General features: G+C 40.7%; 1 protein-coding gene across 2 annotated transcripts in view; it reads left to right on the forward strand.

Annotated features, from left to right (window-relative positions):
- The first annotated feature begins 489 nt into the window (after positions 1 to 489).
- The window catches only part of RERG (RAS like estrogen regulated growth inhibitor), a 107096-nt gene continuing 85283 nt past the window's right edge, over positions 490 to 22302 (forward strand). The window contains exons 1-2 of one of the 2 annotated variants that reach the window (XM_058655825.1): positions 490 to 1017; positions 4857 to 5064. In XM_058655825.1, the coding sequence (XP_058511808.1) occupies positions 5004 to 5064 (61 nt within the window). In that variant the 5' untranslated portion in view covers positions 490 to 1017; positions 4857 to 5003. The remainder of the gene's footprint in view (positions 1018 to 4856; positions 5065 to 22302) is intronic. The other variant, XM_004592588.4, reaches the window with a different exon arrangement.

Raw genomic sequence — 22302 nt, forward strand, 5'->3', positions numbered from 1 at the left:
TCCACCCACGCCATCCTGCAGACCTAGGCTGGAGCCTCAGGCCCACATCAGCTTCCCGTGCAGTGACGGCCTGGAGACCACCCGACATCTCCCCAAGTCAGTCCAGATTTGGATAAACAAAAAGTGCTATGATGCCTCATGGTCTTTGGGAAATCCTTGAACCTCACGGAAGTTAGCTCACCTGCTCATCTAGCTGTGAAAAGCTAGAGACTCTGACACCAGTGCTTCCCAGGAGGAAGGAAAAGGGGGACTAGGACGCAGGTGTAGACCCAGCTCATGTAGCTTCATTCCTTGTGAGGTTTTGAGTTTGCTGGGCATGACTTCAATGCCCATCTTCTTCAGGGGACCTGGAGCTTGTGGTGGCAGTTCAAGTACACAAACGTGAACTTCATATGACCCATCTTTTATCTCTTTCCTAGCGTCTTTCAGCTTCCAGTTCGGCCTGGATTTCACGCTAGCCTTGGACTAGTTAATATCCTTTTCCTTTTCGTTTCGGGCGTCATGGGAATCACTCAGTACTTCAAAGGGATATGGTGAGGAAGAGAAGATTTTCACCCAGCAGAGCGCACCTGGGGCTCAGCCAAGGCAAGGGCGGCGAGTCCCAGGCGCTGCACCCCAAGAGGCGGGCAGTGGTTGCAGGGTTGCAAGCAGGGAGCCCCCCAGGCTGGCAGGGAGCCCCCCAGGCTGGCAGCTCTGCGGGAGGAGCTCGGCCCTAGGGCCCAGAAGGGGGCGTCCGCGAGCCTCACTGCAGCATCCGGGCGGCCCTGGCCAGGCTGGGCTCGCGTCCTGCTGCAGTCCCTCGGCCGCTAGCCGGAGCAAGCGCCAGGGCGGAGACCCCCGCCGGGCCCCCAGCACTTGCTGCACCGAGGGCTCCCACTCGCGATCGCAGCCCGGCAGCTCCGACGCGCCAGCCCCAGCCTGGGGGGCTGTTTAGCGTGGGAGGGCGTCGCGGTCTCCGGGGACCCTGTCGGAACTTGCAGGGGACGGCGGCTCCTGTGGCCTGGAGAGTGTGAACAGGTGAGTGCCACGCACGTGCCCAGGTGGCTGTATCGGGACAGCTCCTGCAGACCCAGAGCCAGCGCCGGAGCGGTCGACCGCTTGGACACTCCTGCTGGTCAGGGGGTCCTCTCTGGACCGCTTGGGGGCTCACGGAGAAGGGGACGGGGTGGGTGGGGGTGCGCGCTGGAGCCCAGTCTGCAAAGCGCTCTTGGGCGTGAATGCCCTTCTGACTTGGTCTGGCTGCTAGCAAGTGGTCCTTGGTCCACAAAGGGCTTGTTTACCGCCCCCCCACCCCCAGGTACCTGTTGATTTCCCAGCGACGCTGTAGTCCAGTGCGTTGTATGGTGGCTATCCTTGTCGCAGTGAGAGCTGCAATTGTGATGAACTGAGGGCAAATTCCTGCCCCTGAGACCGGGAAAACTTGATTTCAGAGCCAGAGAGGGGCTGCCCCTAAAGAGAGGAGCAGCTGATTCCCACGGTCGGACTGGGTCTTTTCTTCTCTAAACAACCGCATTGTATGTTGATGAGATCGTAAAACCACAAGTTGGGAAAAATAACTATCTTATAAAGATGTTTACTGCCTTCTCACGCCCACCCGCTCCGCTCCCCAACTTCCAACCTGGAGGAAGCAGAAAGCATGGATCTCTTAACCATCGTCTTGGGAACAATTTGTCAAGCATGAAATCGTTCTATAAATAAATAAATAAATAAATAAATAAATAAATAAGATGATGGGCAGTCTAAGTGCCAGGGGTTTCCAACAATGTCAGCTCCTCAAAGGGGGCGACTTTGGCTTGTGTATGTTTGGTGTGAGTGGATCAATGAATGCATGGGCAACAATACAGGATTTGGAGGTTTGCTTTTCCTGCTCTTAAAGTCATCCTTTATGTCTAACTGAGGAAATAATGACACCGTTTAAGTCTAAACAGTTAGCTGTGATTTTATCTTTAGAAATGGTAGGAGTTGAGAAGTTTTTCATCCTTCCAAAACATTGTCCACATCCAAGGTGACCACCAATGTGTAACCCTAGCTGGACTGTCTCTGTACAGCCTGGGAGCGAATGGATTTTTCTTAGGGCTGTAAATGGAAGGCTGTAATTTTTCTCAGGGCTGTAAATGTGAATAAGTTCAGACAACAGGTTACTTATTACAACGGTGTACAGGTTTATCTTTGCTTTCTACCTGTCAGATGTAACTTTTTCACGTTTTCATCTGAGAAATAACATGGTGAGGAACCTGTGTCTACTTTGTATCCCGAGTGATTTTTCTAAACACAAGGTTGACAATAACCAGCTGTATCTTTATTAGGTTGTACATGGAATAAAGTCCACACCATTTGTCTTATGTGAAATTCCTATCCCTTGGAGGCCATTTGGGAATTACTAAAATATTTGACTTGTTTTTGTAAATATGATGGTTGATGGCTGGTTTCATGAAGCATTAATCAGACAGATAATTACTCAGATGTCATATGCATGGGAATGAGCAGTTTTGCATGAAATAACAGATCATTGTTTATCTCACCTCCTGACATTTGCATGTTCTAAGTTTCAAACAAATGCTTGCCAGCGACTCCTCCCATTTAGAATTGATACCGTTAACATCTTGGGGTACACTGTGCTTCTGTAATGAACCACTGAACCTGAGACAGTAGGGCCTTTTCTGAATGAATGCAAATGTAATGACAAGAAAGGAAATCTTTTGATTGTTAGCCAAAAACCATGGACTGGGACAAACTGCAGATGTTTAAGTTCTGAGTTTTTGTACTATTAATAATTGCTAAGAAGGTTTTTTTTTCATGTTTGAGAACAAAATAAACAATCACTAATGTGACTGTTGACCTTTTTTTTTTTTTTTTTGGAAGCTCCAGAACTCTGCAAACCAGCAGATACATGAATTGCTAAGTACAGGTTGATGGTTTGAAAACATGGGAAAACATCCCATGTTTACACTTTAGTAGAAATATGTTTTCAGAAGGATTTTTGCCTTTTTCTTTTCCTCTTGGGAAGCATTTTTTTAAATTATGGATGAAAACAATGCTAGCAGGAGCAGTTAACATGTTTTTGAAAACAAATTTGTGTTTCAAAGATGCCTTTGCAGCATGGAAAGGTGGATGAATTGTGAGGACTGAAGGAATTAAGTTCAGCATGGGTAAACACGAAGTCTTGTATTTTAAAACATTCATGGCCGAAATTCAGAACGGAAGCGTCTACAGTTGATATGCAAGAAAGAAACTCCTGTGAGTCTGAGCTGTGATATAGACACACCATGCAGATAAAGGACAAAGTCTCAGGGAATTTTGTGTGTCAGTCTGCAGGGTCCTATCTCAAGTAGTAGATGCAGTGGCTACTACATTTTTGAAGTTGTGAAAGTGGTGGGTGTCAGAGTGGAGCACTGCCCTCTAATAGGCTATTGAAGCTCAAAACACACAGGTAAGCACGTGCAAGCCTCAGGAACAGGTGAACTTGCCACTGGGCTTCACTTTCTGGCAGGCGAAGGCCTGGGGTGAGGGAAAGCTTCCTCAGAGGTGCAGGCCACATGAGAAGTCCTGAGTATAGAAAAGGGCAGCCTGGTTTTTAGTTATATTATGCGCGAAAAAAAGAAATCAGAACAAATGAGTAGAGGTCACAGGGAAGCAGATTATAGCTCCATCTAAGACAATGGTTCTCTGAATCAGGGATGGCTGACTCGAGATGAAAGAGCTTTTCTCACAGACCTGGAAGTGGAAGTGGAACCCCTGGCTCAGGAAGATGGGCTAGCCATCAGGAAGGACCCTCTTTTATAAATTCATATTTTTAACATTTTTATTTATCTATTTTATTTGAAGGGAAGAGAGATACATTCGCACACACCAGCAGAAGGGTATTCTAATTTACTTGGGGCCATTGTAGAAGAAAAATCAAAACTTAGAGTATGACATTTGCTGTTTTTTTTAATACCAGGGATTTGTCCCCATCAAAATATTAAAATATGATCTGAATATTATATGCCAGTTCCTGAAACACATGCATCTGTCACACAACCTGCTCATGTCATCTAGTGTTGGCTATTCTAAAATTTGACCTTGAATGGTGGACTTGAATTATGTTGCAGTGGAGTAGACTAAAATGGATGGATATCTTATTCCATCCAAAGGAGAATAAAGTTTGAAGGAAACTTTCCTTATTGTTTTTGTCTGTGCAGCAAGTGATTACAAACACGTGGTAAATGCACCTATCCACATATTTCAGCCATTTATGAGGAATTACCTTCCTGAAATAATGCCTTCACAAACAATTCTTAAACAAGGGGGCTGGCATGGTGGCTCAACTAATCCTCCACATTTGACCCTGGCATCCCATGTGGGCTCTGGTTCTAGTTCCAACTGCTCCAATTCTGATCCAACTGTCTGCTTACGGCCTGGGAAAGCAACAGAGGATGACTCAAGTTCTTGGACCCTGTACTCACCTGGGAGATGTGGAAGAAGCTCCTGGCTCCTGACTTTGGATCGGCTTAGATCTGGCTGCTGTGGCCATTGTGAAGTGAACCAGGAGATGAAAGATCTGTGTGTGTGTGTCTGAAAAATCCATCTTTCAAATAAAATAAATAAATCTTCTTTAAAAAAACTATTTAAGAAAATTCTTAAAGAACATTAGAAATGCTGTCATTTGTGAATATGCCCAGATTTTAGAATGACACGGGTCTGAAATCAAGTGCTGAATCATGCATTAGCTGAGTAGTGACAGTAAGTTACCACACTTCTAGGGCTGACTCTCTCATAGGGCAGCAATAAAGATCAAATTGGAAGTTGTTAAGAACGTGAACAATGGCTGGCATATGCTTATTTATTATAAATATGAAATAATTTTTTTTTTTTAGCCACTTACAGATTCCCGAATCTCTTTCATTTAAGGATTGTGGGCCCTTCCAGCATTGACAGTGATATGGTGAACTCAAACGCTGGGACCTGAAAGATTTGCTCAGCTCTTCCGTTTACCAACAGAAAGTTGTCCAGCATCACCCGTCATGGCTAAAAGTGCAGAGGTCAAACTGGCACTGTTTGGGAGAGCAGGAGTGGGCAAGTCAGGTAAGCACCCACTGTGGCTGCAAGGGCTACAAGGTGTGTGTTTCTTTGTTCCTGCCTCCCGGAGTCTGGGCAGGCAAATGTTTGACACTCATATTCCCTTTTCCGTGAAATCTCTTTCTCTCTGTCTACAACTTCTCTTGTGCATAACCAAATGCATATTTATGATTCATTAGCTTTGCTAATGAAATGTAAGGCAATGGACACAACATAGATCCTAGCATTCTGAGGAAGCATATTAATTAACTTCAAGTAAATGTGATTGTGAACATTTTAAAATATGTGTGCTCTTTTCTCTCTGTATGGGATCCTGATGACCAATTTTATGTCTCTTTTGCTTTGATATTTTCAGCAAACAGCCTAATGTCCAGCATATATTTGTGGTTTCATAAATGCTTGATGATATATGTTTATCAGAAACAATTGTATTGTTGTCCAACATTTTCATAAACATTGAAGACTGTTCAAAATGTGGAAGCATATACCTTCTAACCAGACAACCATGGCCAGTGCTTCTGAGGGTGAATTCTAATGAGCGAATTCTGGTTATGTATTTCTGAGAATTTTTAAATTGATTATCTGAGATGTCTATAGACCTGTAAGATGAGAGGAAAAGCAGAAAATGTTCCTAATAACCAATGGGGAGAAACACAATTATATTTTAGATTCAATAAATCATGAAGTGAATGTTGCTCAAACAGCATGGAAACATGGTTTTCCAGATAATATTGCCTTTGTCCCCTATTCGAGAAAGACTAAATTGGTTTTCACACAGAAACTTCATTCTCAGGAAATCTGGGGATTCTTTTCATACGGAACTTTTGGTTCTCAACAAAAATTAATGCATGCATGTTTCTCGGGAGAGCCATTTGGAAATAAACCAGATTATTCCACATAACAGGTAGTCACCTAATAATCTTCAGCAAACAAACATTAGTAGTTCGAATTCGGAGACCAACCTGTCTTTCTGAGGATACTCTCTGGATCAATTTCAATAGCAATAGTCCCTATTTTAAGACTCTTTTATTTTTCCCCATTTAAACTTTTTCAAGAGTGCTGGTTTATGCCACCACACGTCTCTTACTTGCTGCTTGCTTTTGCCTCTGACAGAAACAAGACATGAAAAATAGACAGTTGGCAAGACTAAGACTCTGCCAGCCTTCCTAAGATTGAAAATAGATGAACTTCTCCCTGTTAATCCCCTCAATGTGTCCTAATGGCGTGAGAACCTCCACTACTCTGGCTGCGTCCAGAGAATGATGAAACTATGGCAGAAAGTGCAGATTGAAAGGAAGGAAATATGCAGGGAGGCCCCTGCTGCCCATAACAACTTGTCTGGGTCTTTGTGGTCCAAAGGCTACAGCAGGAACTGATCCTTTTATATTCATTCGAAACTTACCGTAAGTGATAAGGAAGGGAAACTTTCTTGAACCTTATATCATTTATCAAACTCTATATGACTTAAAAAGTGAACCCTAACATTGAACTCAGCTGAGAGAACTATTCAGGTGTATGCACAGCCAACACTCTGTGGCCACACAGTCAGCCCACAGTGCATGGAAGATATTCAAAATATTGTGTTTGTACTGAACATCAATGCATTTTTTCTTGCCATTATTCAATAAACAATGTGGTATAACAACTAATTAAACTGTATTTATATTGGATTAGATATTGTGAGTAATCCTACCCAGTTTTATGTAAGCAATTTGAGCATCTTCAGATTCCGTGTTCAAAGAGCAACGGGTGCTGCAACAGGAGTATGAGTTTTGAGCTCCACATTCTCTCCATTGTCTTTTGCATTTTTCTTCCTCACAATTTTCCATAAGCATTTTCTTTTTGGTCCACCAAGACATCTATGGATTTTTTAAAATATATATTTATTTTATTGCACAGGCAGACATACAGAAAGAAAGATCTTCTGTCCACTGGTTTGTTCTCCATGTGGCCACAATGGCTGGAACTAAGCTGATCAGGAGCCATGTGCTTCATCTGAGTCTTCTATGTGCGGGCAGCATCCCAAGGCGCTGTGCCATCCTCCACTGCTTTCCCAGGCCACAAGCAGGAAACTGGAAGGGAAATTGAGCAGCTGGGACATAAACCATTGCCTATATAGGATCCTGGTGCATGCAAGAAGAGGGTTTAGCCACTAGGCTATCACACTGGGCCCAAAACAGATAGATGATAGATAATCAGATAGATCAAATAGAAAGATAGAGATCTTCCAACCCATCGTTTCCTCCTCACATGTCTTCACCAGCCGAAGCTATGTAAGAAGGCGAGAGCTCAACCAAGGTCTCCCACATCGGTGGCAGATGATGTAGTACTTGAGCCATCACCATTCACTTCATGGTATGTATGAGAGGAAGCTGGATTTGGGAACAAAGCTGGAACTAGAATCCAGCAGCTGCCGTGTGGGATGTGGGCACCTCAAGAGGCATCTTATCCGTGAGATCAAAGACCAGTTCCAGCATCTATTTATTCTTCACTAAAATCTCCAAGGCTCCCAGCCAGCTGCCGTCAGGGGCCGCTGGAACTTACAGGTTTTACTAAGGATTCTTTGATCTTCTCACTTTTCACACTCTCCCCATAGATGTTGCTCCCACCCAGAGCTAGGGACAACACTTGCACCTGAAGAAGAAGTCCTGCTATCCTTGGTTTTATTTTATGTAAAACCGGGAGGTTGAAGTTGCTTACTAAGGCCTTTATCAACTCTACAATCCTACAGTTCTTGATTAATGAGTCTCTTCTGAACTTGTTCGCCTACCCATCTTGTACGCATTCCACCTTTTGTGTTTCGTTTCATTGAGGTGAAAGTGGCACTCATACAGATGTTTAACAATTGCTTTTTTGTCTGTTACTTAGAGGCAGACTTGCTTTCCTAGCTCAATAGTAGTCTATTTCCTGAGACCTGTAACCACATCTCACAGTTAAAAAGTAGTACCAGTTTGCCGCAAGCATGGGAGACAGTTTTGAGACCTTTCCCACAGTTAAGTGAAAGCAATGACAGCAATTTCAAATCTATCAATTACAGGAGTCAACTACAGCAATAGCAACTTCATACTTAATTTTTTATTAATATGATTACGTGATGCCCCCGCCTAGCCATTGGACCACATATTCACCTCGTTGTTTTAGAGACTAAATCAATCTTATGAGTAATGTTTGCTTTTTCGAGTTTGCAGGAAATTTGACTTTCTGGAATGTTGTTTCAGTTTCTCACTTATTCAAATGCCTCCTGAGAGTAGCCACAATCTTCCCATGGACTCACAGCCTCTAATTTCTCTCTGAACACTCACTAGGGAAAGTACCCATCAGGGAACCAGCTTGAAGTTTTAGACTGGAAGGAAGTGAGCATCTGAAGTGTTCTGCGTCTTTTGTGAATCTCTTCAGACACTCTCTGCCCCCACTGCTTGGCCCTATACCTAACAGATTTGGAGTTTGGGGGTACTTATTTTGTTCATTTGCTAATAGAAAGTGGAGTTCAGAGAGTGAGATATAGAATCATACTGTGATGTTTTGATTCCAATTCTACCCTTACTAATGGTGTGCACTTGGCAACTTCAGCAAGTTATTTAACTGCTCAATGTCTGCAACAGAGAAAGCTACAAGACTATCTCAGCTGTTACTAAGGCTAAATGAGTTATGTTTTAAAAGCACGACTGACACAGAGCTAAACACTGAAATATTAGCTTATATTATTATAATTGTCAGCCTAGGCTTATTGCAAGTTGAAACTGTTTAGTAAAGATTAAATATACCTACATTCCAGCGGATAATTTGATGTTCACTGTAAGAAAGTTTTTAAGTAAAAACTCTCTAACCCTACTCGGTACAGACATACATGCAGACACGCACACACATATGCATACATACACATGCACACACACACACACGCACACGCTTTCTCTGGTTTTCTTTCTTTAACTCCAAGTCTGGTTAATGTCAATTATAGCTTGACAACTGATAATCATAACAATACTTCCTGTAGCTTATATTTAATCTTTTAAAACCAGACAGAAATATGTTAGTACCATCAACAAATCAACACCCTTAAATTTGAAAATGCTTCTGGTATGCAGTAGGTAGGCGTGTAAGCCTAGGTAAGAGAGAGAGGCCCTCTATGTTTAAGAGAGCCCGTAACATTGAGCAGTACTTTGGGGTTGACAGATTACCATAGAAGTGTCAACACAAGCAAAAGTTAATAGTTGACTAATTATTAGGGATCACAGATAAATCATGTGACAGCTGTGTATGTTGTGTGTATATACGTATGTGAGTAGTATGTTTATGATAGTATTCATTTGACCTGTTGTTTGGGGGGAAGATTCTTCCTTCTGTCTAACTTTAAGTAAGTTTGCTGTTTTTGGGATGGCGTGGTGAGCACTGGAGATTGTTTGTAAAATGCAGGGTCATGGTTTCCCAGCCCCTTCTATCTCCTCCCACCCTAGCAAGGTCGACATTTACCATAACTGGTTAAGAATGAAGCACTAAGAGTATACCCTGTGAGGCATAGATTTCTTTCATTGCGTGCATCTGCCTGTATTTTGACAATCTCTGTGTAATTAAAGCAATAAGATCATGCCAATAAACCTAGAAGGTAGGTAGGTACACATTTTATTTACATGCATCCTGTATTGATATTTTTTCAAATTGATAGTAAATTTTGAATTTAGTTTCAGTCAACAGTCTCCTTGTGGAATTAAAAATATTATGTGTAGCACAACTAAACATATCTTGAAAACCTAGTCTTAGAATTAATTGAGTAATGCTGTCTATTCATTAAAAAAAGATTCACTCATCCTTGAAAGCTCAAGTTCACAGACTTGGACTACTGGGCTGTGAATTAGGTGCCAAATGTTAACAAGCCAGCGGCTGTTTTCCTTGGTACAAAGGAACAGTGATGTGACTTTTCCTTCTCTTTCTTGTCCTTTTTGTTGTTGTTGTTCTTTTCACCTACAAACGGCCACAACGGCCAGAGCTGAGATTATCTGAAGCCAGGAGCCAGCAGCCAGGAGCCTATTCCAGGTCTCCCACACGGGTGCAGGGTCCCAAGACTTTGGGTAATCCTCAACTGCTTTCCCAGGCCACAGCAGAGAGCTGGATGGGAAGGGGCTGCTGGAATTAGAACAGGTTCCCATATGGGATCCTGGTGTGTGCAAGGAGAGGACTTTAGCTACTAGGCTACTACGCCAGGCCCCCTTTGTTACATTTTTAAAGCTTCTTTTTAAATCTTACATCCAAGTGGGATAGAAACGAATCTGATATTTAAAAAAGTATTTTAACTTATTTGAAAGAGAATGAAAGGGACAGATAAGGAAACAAGCACAGAGGGATCTCCCAAACTCTGTTTCAATCACCAATGCCTGCAGCAGCTAGAGCTGGCCTATGGCCAAAGACAGATGCAGGAACTCAATCTGGGTCTTGGACGTTGAGCACAGAGAGCACCTGTGCAGGAGGCTGGAGCTGGGAGAAGAGTCAGCTCAACCCACAATGCCAAAGACCCAACCAGCATCTGAGCCATCAGGCCAACTGCCTCAAACCTACTTTATTTTTAATTAATAATAGTAACTTTAATTTATATGGAGTATACAACCTGGTCTTTTGATGCATAAGTAAATACATTGTGGAAAACAAATAACAAATATCTGTCTCAAATGTATTTGTGGGGAGAGCATCTAAAATATTCTCTTATTTGAAATATACATTACTATTAACATAGTAATAAGCTAATAAATACACTTGCCGCTTAATTCCTACTGTATGGGTGAAACTTTGTATCTTGAGACTGATACGTTCATGTTCCACATCTATCCACACCTCTCCAGCTTTAGGGATCTTTGTTATATTTTTTTAACCCTCCTTTTACTCAAATCTTCTCTGAGTACTACTTTTTTGCATTGCATATAAAAATAAGATCATATGTTTTCTGTGCATGGTTTATTTTACTTAGCAGAATGTCATCTAGATTTGTTAATGTTGTTGTAAATGACAACATTTCCTGCTTCTTATGTACTGAATAGTATTCTATCATGCATGATAGAATTGATATTTTCTATTCATTGGCATTTTAATCCATTTGTTGGATAACACTTCAATTATTTTCATTTCTTGGCTAATGTGAACAATGTAATGTACGCGAGAGTGCAGACACAGATCATATAACCTCAATGCTAAACTTTTTAAAAACATTAATCAGAGTAGGAAGAAGGGACCCATTGTGTTTCTTCTGTGTTATGTGTTGTTGGGAGTGTGTGTGTGTGTATGAAGAAGCTTTGTCTAAACAATTTTTGAAATTGAAAGGTTACCTGTGATGGGATCCATGGACTCTGTGTAGCTGTTTGTTGGAGGAATAATTGATTTTGAAAGAACTTGGTGAGAAGGAGGAAGGTGCCATGAGATAAATTTGAGTGCTTGTACAAGTATTGGTCAGCTCTGTGTTACAACGACAAAAGGCTTCAGGCAGCTAATGTTATAAAGAGAAAAGGTGAGTTTTACTCACCATTTTAGAGACTGAAAGTCCAAACAGCGTAGCACAGGCTCTGCCAAGGTTGTCTGCTGTCTGCATTGCCTCTTGGCATCAACAGCAGTGGTGGAAGGGAGTTTAAGGACAAGCAGTCCCATCCTGGTGGAGGCATGTGTTTGTGTGAAGGAGTTAACAAAGCCAAAGGCATCAGCAACAAGCACTGTGGTCCCCAAGCTTGTGCAAAGGGCATACACCCAGTGAGCCAGACCCCACCTCAAAGGTTCCATCAGCTCCCCACAGCATGCATTACCCTGGGGGACCAAGCCTTTATCAGTCACAATGGACTCTTGGAGGGGACAATATCAGGCAGTGTCTGAGCTAGGAATTAGGAGAAAACTGGTCTGCCTGCTGCTTAAAACAGTGAGGTGTTTACCATGGCTTCTCATCATTTACATCTTCTTTCTTTTCACAGACAGAAAGGTAAAAAAGGGACACATGGTTCAGATAGGCCAGTTATTTGTTTTTCCTTCCTCAAAGGCAATTAAAGGGTATTTTCAAATTCTGAGTGTGCACCTATGCATTTTGTAAAACCTTGCTAACCTTTCTTGCATGCCCAGGAAGAAAAGGAAATATGACAAGCTATGTTAAAGCTGGCTTAGGTAATGAGAATGGAAGGAAGGTGGACAGAGAGAGGGAGTGAAGAGAGGTAGGAGGGGGGAGATGGAAAGGGAGAAGGGAAAAAATTAAAATCACTTATTCATTGGGCAGGGGAGATGGTTCAATATTTTACAGGTTGATAATGACCAGTTCTGAGTCATGGCCTTTCTAAGAAATATAAAAGTAGAGAGAAAACAATACTGGAAAATAAAGCATAAAAGCCGTTTTCAAAGTTAAGAAGATCTTATCTATGCTTCCCCCCACCCATTTGAATGATCTTAGAACTCAATTGACCTTTATTGTGAATTGATTACTATTTGATTCATGAAGCTATTGCTTTCATAGTTAAGTACATAACATATATGAGTTCCATTTTGATCTTGACTTTTTTTATTTGGCAACTGAAAAAGGACTAACTTTAGGGAGAGTAAGAACATTTTAAATTATCATTGTAATTTCCCTGTTTATTCCTGGTATTTCTCCAACTTATGAATTTGGGAATGTCAGCCAAATTTTCAAGGTGATACTGGCCTTGAAGCAAAATTCCAGTGTATACCCATCTCTGTTGCTACACTTGCCTTTCAAAATTGATGTGGTTTCAGAAAAACAGCCCTAATCTCTTCCAGCCCACACAAAATAAGACTTGTTCTATCGCAGCCTGGAACAAGTAATTCCAGCATGAGTAAACAAATATGTGAAGCGAATAGACATAGATGGGAGAGATATCCAGAAGACACAGCCGCCCTAAGCTTGGTCACCCAGCTTGCTGGTGTCAGAGCCAAGTCTAGAACCCCACTTGATGACTATGCAACGTTGCTCTTAAGAGTTTTTGTCTCATGCATCTCTTTCCCATACCCTCTCAAACTTTTTTATATCATGAAATGTGATGACCATTAGAATTTTATAAAGTGAACTTTCCAAAAGTCTAAGGAGTTTTGTTTCTATAAGCTATTCCCACTAATCAATGAATAATGTGTAGCAAAGTCCCCTGAGAATATCATATGTGTTAATACTGCATGCAGGTAATATTTTCAGCAACCTAAGAACGTTCTTCTGTCATACATTACTTCTTATCTTATACCCTTGAATCAGGTGTCAAAGAACTAATCAATCACCTTCTGCTATGGTATAAATTCTCATCATTATTCAAATAGCCTGTGTTGGATTTTGTTCTCTGTGATAAGATTTTTTTAGAAGCACACAAATAATTATAAGGATTGGGATTTAAACCTCAGTTTTATCTCATTCATGCCTTGTTATATTCCTCTTATATGATGTATTCATTTGCTTATTCCTTAGTGAAGGAAGGAAATTATGGTTTTGACATTACCTTGGACTTTTACCCTTCCCTTAATATTATGGTTTTCCTCCCACTGAAATCCACCCAGCTCTTTCTCTTTTGTTTTGTATCCCTCTTATTTGGAAAAACAGTGAGGGAGGAGAGGCTGATGAATGCATTCAGCTCTGAGGTTGAGGTTGGCAGCTTAACGCCCGTCACAAAGTGCATGTCAGTGAGGAATAGCACGAAATGTCCCAACCTTGTAGTTTTTATGTTGTAAGAATTTGCAGTTTCAAATATAAAAGATGGACAGAGGTTGAGTCAAAGATTTTTATGGTCATTGTGTTTGGTTGATAGTTAAGCGGGGAAGAGAATCTAAAACAGTCGCTTAGACATATGCCTTATTGAAGAAGGAAACAGCATGCTCTAGAATTTTTGATAATTATAACCATTATTAAAATGATAAATTTAAAGCATTCAAATGTTTTTGTCGAGAGTCCCTTAAACATTTTGTAAGTGTGTGTGTGTGTGTGTGTGTGTGAGTAAAATATATTTATATCTACAGGTAGATACATTTCCTTGCAATCTTAGAATGTGGCATTATCTGCTGCCTCTCAGGGTGTGTGTTAGCAAGTAGCTAGAATCAGAAACAGAGCCAAAATTCAAATCCGGGTACTCCTATGTATAATGTTGTTATTCCAGGCAACATCTTACAATTGGACAACATGCCTGCCCCACTGTACTGTGGTGTAGCAGGTAAAGCTGCAGCCCATGGTGATGGCATCCCATATGGGTACCAGTTTACATCCAGCTGTTCCTCTTCTGATCCAGCTCCCTGCTAAATGGTCTGGTCAAAACAGCAGAAGATGGCCACCCATGTGGCAGAAGCCAATGAAGCCAGCTACTGGCTTCTTTGTGGCCCAACTCTGGCCCAGTTCCAGTGGTGGTATACCACATGTGTGGAAACAGATTCTCCCACCCTTGCTCACACAGCTGGATCAAAGAGCAGACCAATAGGGTACACATGTACATTGCTTATTTATTGCAATCATCCTCTGTGATTATGGAAAAACCGAAATCTGTAGGTCAGGCTGGAAATTCCAGCTGGAGTTGATGTTGCAATCTTGAGGCAGGATTTCTTCCTTTCTGGGAAACCTTAGCTTTGGCACTGAAGGGCTTCCAATAATTGAATGAGGTTGATCCCTTTCCTCAGGGGTGGTCCCCTCTGCTTATTTCTACTGCTTATGGAGGGTAACTGCATCTACAGAGCACTTTAGTGTTAACTCAGAGTTAACTTATACATTAGTGTCTGAATACATCAACAATGGGTTCTATAACCCAATCACATTAATACTTAAAGCTATCACAACAACTCCTCCTATTTGTTATTTGACCTTCCTTGGGACCAAAGGCTTTTCGGTAGCATCTACTTACTCACTTCAAAGCCATTCCTTTATATTCACAAAGAGCATAATAGACCCCTCTTCCCGAGACAATCCTTCAGGTATTTGAAGAAAGCTTGCATGCCCAAACTCATGCCATGGTGCCTTCCTTCACTGTCTGCTTAGAAACAGTTCTTTCCTTGGACTTGCAGAAATGTTGGATTTAGTTACAGCATCATACTTACTCTCCCACTTGACCCATACACTCGACAAATGTGGCTCCTGCAACTGAACACAGACATTTCAGATGTGGCTTGCACAGTACAGATCAGAGCACCACTGTGATTGTATTTTGATAATTTACTTCTATCAATACATCCTAAGGTCTTTCTGTTACTTTTTTTTTTTTTTTTTTTTTGCCTGCAGAGTGACAGGCAACACAATGTTAGCTCCCAGGAAGTTGATTGCAAATACAGCTTTATTTTTAAATTTTTAAACAGCTATTGTGTCAGACAAATATTCCAAAAACTACACCTAAGCAGAGTGTAGAAGTTTTTTGTTTTTCAGATATTTGTTTGAATGTCAGAGTTACAGAGAAACACACACACGAGAGAGAGAGAGAGAGAGAGAGAGAGAGAGAGAGAATTATCCGTCCACCAATTCACTCTCCAGGTGGCAGCAATGGCCAGGGTTGGGCCAGGCTGATGGCGGGACCCTGGAGCTTCTTCCAGGTCTCTCCAGTGAGTGGCAGGGACCCAAACACTTAGGACACAATCCACTGCTTTTTCCAAGCCATTTGCAGGAAGCTGGATCAGAAATGGGACATCTAGGACATGAATCGGCACCCATATGGGATGCTGGCGTTACAGGCCATAGCTTTATCCACTATGACCTGCAGTACCAGCCCCAGCAGTAGAAGTTTATTTTCATCCTTTTGAAGATTGCTTTCTCAGTTTTACTAAATTCTTCTGACCATGAGGAGCCTTTTGGATCTGGCATGGACATCCATTCTCTTCAGTTTCCTTCATCTAGAAACATGTTCAGTCTGGAACATTGCAGCATCTTGATGTTCTTACTGAATTGTCCTATTTTGACATGACTCAACACATTGAAATGATGAGAAGTCCCCCTGAAATTTTATCATTTTTTAATAACTTATAGCTGGTGGAAAAAAATATACGTCTTTGGCTCTTGGTGTAGTGACATTTACATTATATCAAGTTTATTAAATAACTTATGTTCAGGATACATACCTTGGAAAAAGCCTCTTAGTTGCTATCTCCAGTTAAATGTTATGTTTTTATATTTTGTTCTGTCTCCCATGTTCATGGTAATTGCTACTTAAAGCACAGAACAGTGAATAAATGTTTGGGACCCAAACCCAGAGATTCATGTTTCTGTATAACTTCTGTATTGATATGGCTGCATTTACATGATTTGGAACTTCTGTGAGAAATTACAGCTGGTTTAGGCAAGGGCTAGGATGATCTCTATTACATTTTACCGAACTTCAGAATCATCCAGAAATCTTGGTAGAACATGTTTTCAGGGTCACCATCAGAAGTTGTGAATTACTGAGTTTCCAGTACAGCCAGAGGGTTTCTGTCTTTACCAACTTCCCAGGTGATGTTGGTGCTGCTACAGTTTGCAAATCTCTTAGGTTAGTGAAGCACTAAATTTTCCATTGAGATAACTGTTGTCCACTTACGAAAGCATGTAGTTATCGTGAGGTCACTGTTCTATACATTGAGTGCCAGCAACTGTTGGGAGTACCTGAGATGAAGTGGCAAGTAAAATGGACAAGTTATCTGTCTTCATATTGGGAGCATTCGGCTGTGAATAGATAATGAGCCAAAGTTGGAAAAAAAGAAGACAAAAACAAAACCTCCAAAGCCATTCTGTGGTTCCTCCTATTTCTTATACTTTACAATAGGATTTTTAAAAAAGATTTACTGTCTTTTTATTGCAAAGTCAGATCTACAGAGAGGAACGCAGACAGAGAGGAAGATCCTCCATCTGCTGATTTACTCCTCAAGCGGGTTCAAGGGCTGGAGCAGAGCCAATCTGAAGCCAGGAGCCTCTTCCAGGTCTCCCACGGGAGTGGGGGGGGGTGCAGGGTCCCAAGGATTTGGACCATGCTTCACTGCTTTCCCAATCCGCAAGCAGGGAACTGGATGGGAAGCAGGGCTGCCGAGTTTAGAACCAGTACCCATATGGGATCCCGGTGTGTTCAAGGCAAGGACTTTAGCCAGGCCCTACAATAGGATTTTCTTTTTAAGCAAACTGTATTAACTGACATGCTGAGCATCGATTTTCAAATGTTTGACTTGTTGGATAATAGTGCAGAACTGCCTTATGTGTCATCTAAGACCAGGATGCCAATTCACTACAGAGAAAAGCTAAGTAGATCATGAAGGACTTGAACTCATAGCTTTCAGTTTATTGGCACCATGCTACATCCAGTGAATCCAAGTAAAATAACATGGTTGTTCATCCCCCCATATTTCAAAAAAAAATTTAAATTGGTCTTTGACAATATCATTTATAAAACTCATGCAATGACAGTGCGAAAAGAACTCCACAGTCAAGAAAAGTTCGTACAGTTCCACTGTTTTAGGCAGAAAACATCTATTTTTCAATAATACATTTCCTGTTTTTTAAATACCTTTTTAAAATTCCTGTTATTATCCTATTGGAAAATAATGGTAGAGATTAAGCCAAAATGAGGAAGCATGAAAAATTGTGATTTTTTTTTCTGAAGAGAAACTGAATCCTCTTTGCATTCAGAACACCATAAATTATAGTGCAACCCAGTGGTTGCGCCAGATTCCTAATCATTTGGCAATACATGTTGAGCTGAATGTAGTAAAGGAGAACTCAGCTGCACAGGGTAGCATGAATAATGGTTATCCGCTCCAGTGCCTGGGATGTTTTTTTCCATTCAAGTATTCTTGAGTGTACCTTTTCAGCAATATTTCAACAGAAGTAAACTCAACAGCACAATATGGTTAAGCTCCCTTAAAATTATTTATTTATTTATTTGAAAGGCAGAGACAGAAAAGATTGTCTTCCTTTTTTTTTTTTTTGGTTCACTTTCCAAGAGTTCGTAAGAACCAAGGCTGCGCATGTCAAAACCCAGAGCCGGAAGATAGGAGCTTCATCTGAATCTCCCACTGGGTACAGGGACCCCAGGATTTGGGTCATCTTCTGCAGCTTTCCCATGCACATTATCAGGAAGCAGAATTTGAAGTGAAGCAGCCCGGACCCAAACCAGTGCTCAGGCCATATGGGATGCCTGAATAGGAAATGGCATCTTAACCCACTGCACCACAACTCTGGACTCACATTGAAAGTCTTGAGTTTCAAAATTTAATCCTTGATCTCTTACATCTCCCATTAATACTTAACAAATATGTATGACTGTCTCTATTGTGCTGGCAACTTTCCCGTGTTTTTCTCTACCCCCTACCCTCACCAAGCGTCCTCTAAAATGCCAGTATTTCTGAAGGAAGCACTAAGGACGATGTTAAATTCCCCCTTGTGGTCCTCAGACAGAGCAGTTTTGGGGAAATGTAGAAATAAAAATCAGTTGGTGGTGGTTTTTTTCAGCAGATAGTGGTCTTTACAACTTTTTGTCTTGAGGCGTTCTTGGATAATTGCTCAGAGCTTCAAAAATAGTATCAGGAGTTCTTGTGTGCCTTTACCATGTCCCTCAATAGTAAATACCCCTAATACATCACCAAACCTGGGAAAATGACATAGATACAGTGGCAGTTGCGTCACATGCATACAAGTGAGTTGACTGATTTTTGACTCAATTTCAAGGTCCGTTTAAGGAGACAGAAAAAGAGACGAAAAGAGGGACTTCAAGAAAGAAGACAAATAGCTATGCATTTTTATAAGGTGAAATCTGCCAGGTTGTTTCAGAAATTTCTGTCTAAAGTATGTGCAATTTAGCTGAGCATATTCTACGTAACACAATGTTTGAACCGTTTGGTTCAGACCATAGATGATACAAGAATCAGTAGGAGGGAGAAGTTAGGGGAAAATACCTAAGACTCTTTAAGGAGGCAATGAATCTAAAATGCTCAAAATTCAATGTCCACTGAGAGGTAAATGGATTAAAAAATGTGTGCGTACATATGCAAGGGTACTTCAAATTATAGAAAATTCAAATCAAATGATAAGTTTATTTTTGTGCAAAAGGTTTTTGAAATATGAGTTGGACATTTGACATGGCAGTTAAATTGTTGCTGATGTCTCATGCTGGAAGGCTGTTTTCCTCTCAATGGGTGTTTGAGTTGTTCTTACAGCTAGGGTATTTCAAATAATGCTACAGGTTACATGGGAGTCCAAGATATCGCTCCACGTTCCTGATTTAGATTCTTTTGAATAAATATATACAAATCGGTTTTCTGGATCCTGTGGGATTCTGCTAGCAATTTGTGTCTACTCCGAATTATTTTCTATAGTGATAGTGGCCATTTTAGGTTCCAACCACTAGCTACGCCACAGTTCCAGTTTCTCCATATTCTCACCAACACTTATCTTTTCCTTTCCTAACAGGTGTGAGATGATATCTCCTTGTGGTTTTGATCTGCATTTTCCTGATGACTAGTGATGCTGAGAGTCTTCTTAAATAGCCACTGGTTATTTACATGTTTCATTTGGCATTGTTTCTATTCAAGTACTACGGTCATTTTTAAATTGAGTTATTTGTTTTTGTGCTAATCAGATGTATGTGTTCCTTTTACATTTTGAAAATAAGCCTCTTGTTAGACTTAGGTTTTATACACTTTTTTTTCTGTTTCTTTGGGTTGACTTTTCATTTCTTTGATGATTCCTTTGGTTATAAAAAATTTGCTGTTAACATGGTCCTACTTACCTATTTTTCTTGTTGTCGTCTGTGCTTCTGGTGTCACTTCCATGAAATGATTAAAACACTTAATAAACTGGGAATAGAAAAAATTCCCCTCCATAAATAGCCGTAAAGATGAACTGATGGATACTTCAAAAGACTCCTGGAAACTAGAATTTGAAAATAAGTTTATCTAGGTGCAAAATAGTTTGAAAGTTATACATAATTTTTTTCATTTTACACATTTTTTACAAGTTTATTGAAGCCATTTTATTAGCCAGGCACTGCTATGGATCTTTAAACAAACAAATTCACATAAACATCAAAACTATTATATGTGTTTATCCTATTCTTATCTCTTTTTTCTTTATTTTTTAAATTAAATTGACAATAAGTTTACACATGTGTGGGTTCAGTGCCACATTTCAATACATATATAAAGTACGTACTTATCAAATTAAAGAAATCTACATTCCCCCTTTTGGACATTACTTCATGATTGGGATCTGGGGGCTTCTCTCTTCTGCTTGCTCATAACTATAAACTAGGCTATCGTGAACTACAGTCAGCCTGTTGTGCTGTGCAACACCAGGAATTTATTCCAATTGATTCCTTCTTACTAAGTGTTTTTGTCCTGTTACCTGATCTCCTTATATCCCCCACTATCCCTTGCTAGACTCTAGTACTTACTCTTCTAAGTTCACGTTGATGTTTTCGTTCTCTCTTCTTTACAGAGGAGGAGCTTGAGGTCCAGTTGAGTAAGTGCCATGTACAAGGTCAGAAAAATAGTGACAAAGTTCTCTCCAGAGGCTGGGCTCCAGTGCCTCATTCTACCTGCAAACTGTGAAATTTCCTAGCACAGTGCCAAGTACAATGCAGATGCTCAGAAATACTTTCCTCTCTCTCTCTCTCTGTGCTCTTTTTTGTTACTTAGGAAAACTTCTTCAGGTTAACCCATCGCTACAAAAACTCTGTTTCACTTGAACATTGCTAGAGGAAAAATGAGGGACCAGACAGGGGAAAAAAAGTGATCAATTGATTAGAGACCTCACAGCTTTTTATTCTCTAATTACACAATTCAACTTTCAGAATGCGATTTCTGTTCCAAATTCTGCCTTTGGTTGTATGGGAAAACTTCATATTTGTCTTTTGATGGCCAGTAGTATGTGAAGGAGGAGTTGAGGGAGGAGGGTGGAACATATAAAGAAAATGGAAGAGTACATCTTTTAATATGTGAAAAATGTGAAGCGTGCTAACCATCCTCCGTGGAGAAAAGGGAGGAAACATTAATAATTTGACCTGGAAGAACCCCAAAAGCAAAACTCAGAAGCTTTTTAAAAATGTGAAAAGTCCTAGCCTGTTGACATTGAGGAAAATATACGATCAAGTCAAAGTGTTTAAATGATGATACGTATTTAAAAATATTGAATTGCAAAGACTTTCTGCATTATTCATCACAACAGGAGAAGGGTTTTTTTTTTCTCATTGAAATACAAGATGTTGTTGTGAACCCAGTGACTGGAAGAATCAAGCTCCTACACAAGGCAGAGTGCCAGAAGGCTTCAAACACTTCATGAGAGCAGATTGGTTAAGGATTGGATCCCATCAGATAACTAGAGATCTTTTATCTGCTATGAATAATTCATGATTAATTATGGCTGGAGACATCTAAGCCAATAAATATTGTGAAAGTGATGAGGTTCCTTATGAATGCAAGGGATCACTGTAATTTACTGTTGCTGATTGTTTTTGAAGCTGTAATTGATTTTCAATATTATTCTCTGGTGGTTTTTTTTCTTTTTATGATAAAAATTATGGTAGCAAAGTGGAAGTGTTAGTTTTGTTTTAAGTGTGGTAAAAGGAAATTATGTTCAGTGTAAATTTACAAGTTCCTCAACAACTGTCACTGGGACAACATGAGCTTTACTTAAAGTATCATGAGACAGAACTTTAAAATGATTTTTACTTCTACAGTGTAGTATTAACATAGTTTTCGATAAGTAAACATGCCTTACTTTTTGCTTGTGTCATAGTCTATCAGATGCCTTCGTGTGTTTGCTAACTCAATTTTATTGTCAGTCCTGTGCACCGTCTTTGGAGTTGTGCACATGGAAAAACACCCATGGAAACACTCATAGAAAAATGGAATTAAAAATAAGTTTAGGAGTGTTTGGTGTAGCCGTTGAGATGCCTTTGGGATGTACAAATTCCATTCAAGTTCTACTCCCCTACCCCGTTTTTTTATTTGAAAGGCAAATTTTTACAAAGGGAGAGGAGTGTGCTTCCAGAGAGAGAGACAGAAGAGAGAACACGAGCTTGCATCCACTGTTTCACTCCCCAAATGGCCACAAGGGCCGGAGATGAGCTGACTTGAAACTGGAATCCAGGAGCTTCCTCAGGGTCTCCCACATTGGTTCAGGGGCCCAAGGACTTGGGCCATCCTCTGCTGCTTTCCAAGGCCATAAGCAGAGAACTGGATAAGAAATGGAGCAGCCAGGACATGAACCAGCACCCTTGCAGGATGCTGGCTTTACAGGGCAGAGGATTCAATTGCTATGCCACTGTACCAACCCTTCCAGTTTTCTTTTACTATGCACTC

This window comes from Ochotona princeps, chromosome 27 (genome assembly GCF_030435755.1).
Source record: "Ochotona princeps isolate mOchPri1 chromosome 27, mOchPri1.hap1, whole genome shotgun sequence".
Lineage (NCBI taxonomy): Eukaryota > Metazoa > Chordata > Mammalia > Lagomorpha > Ochotonidae > Ochotona > Ochotona princeps.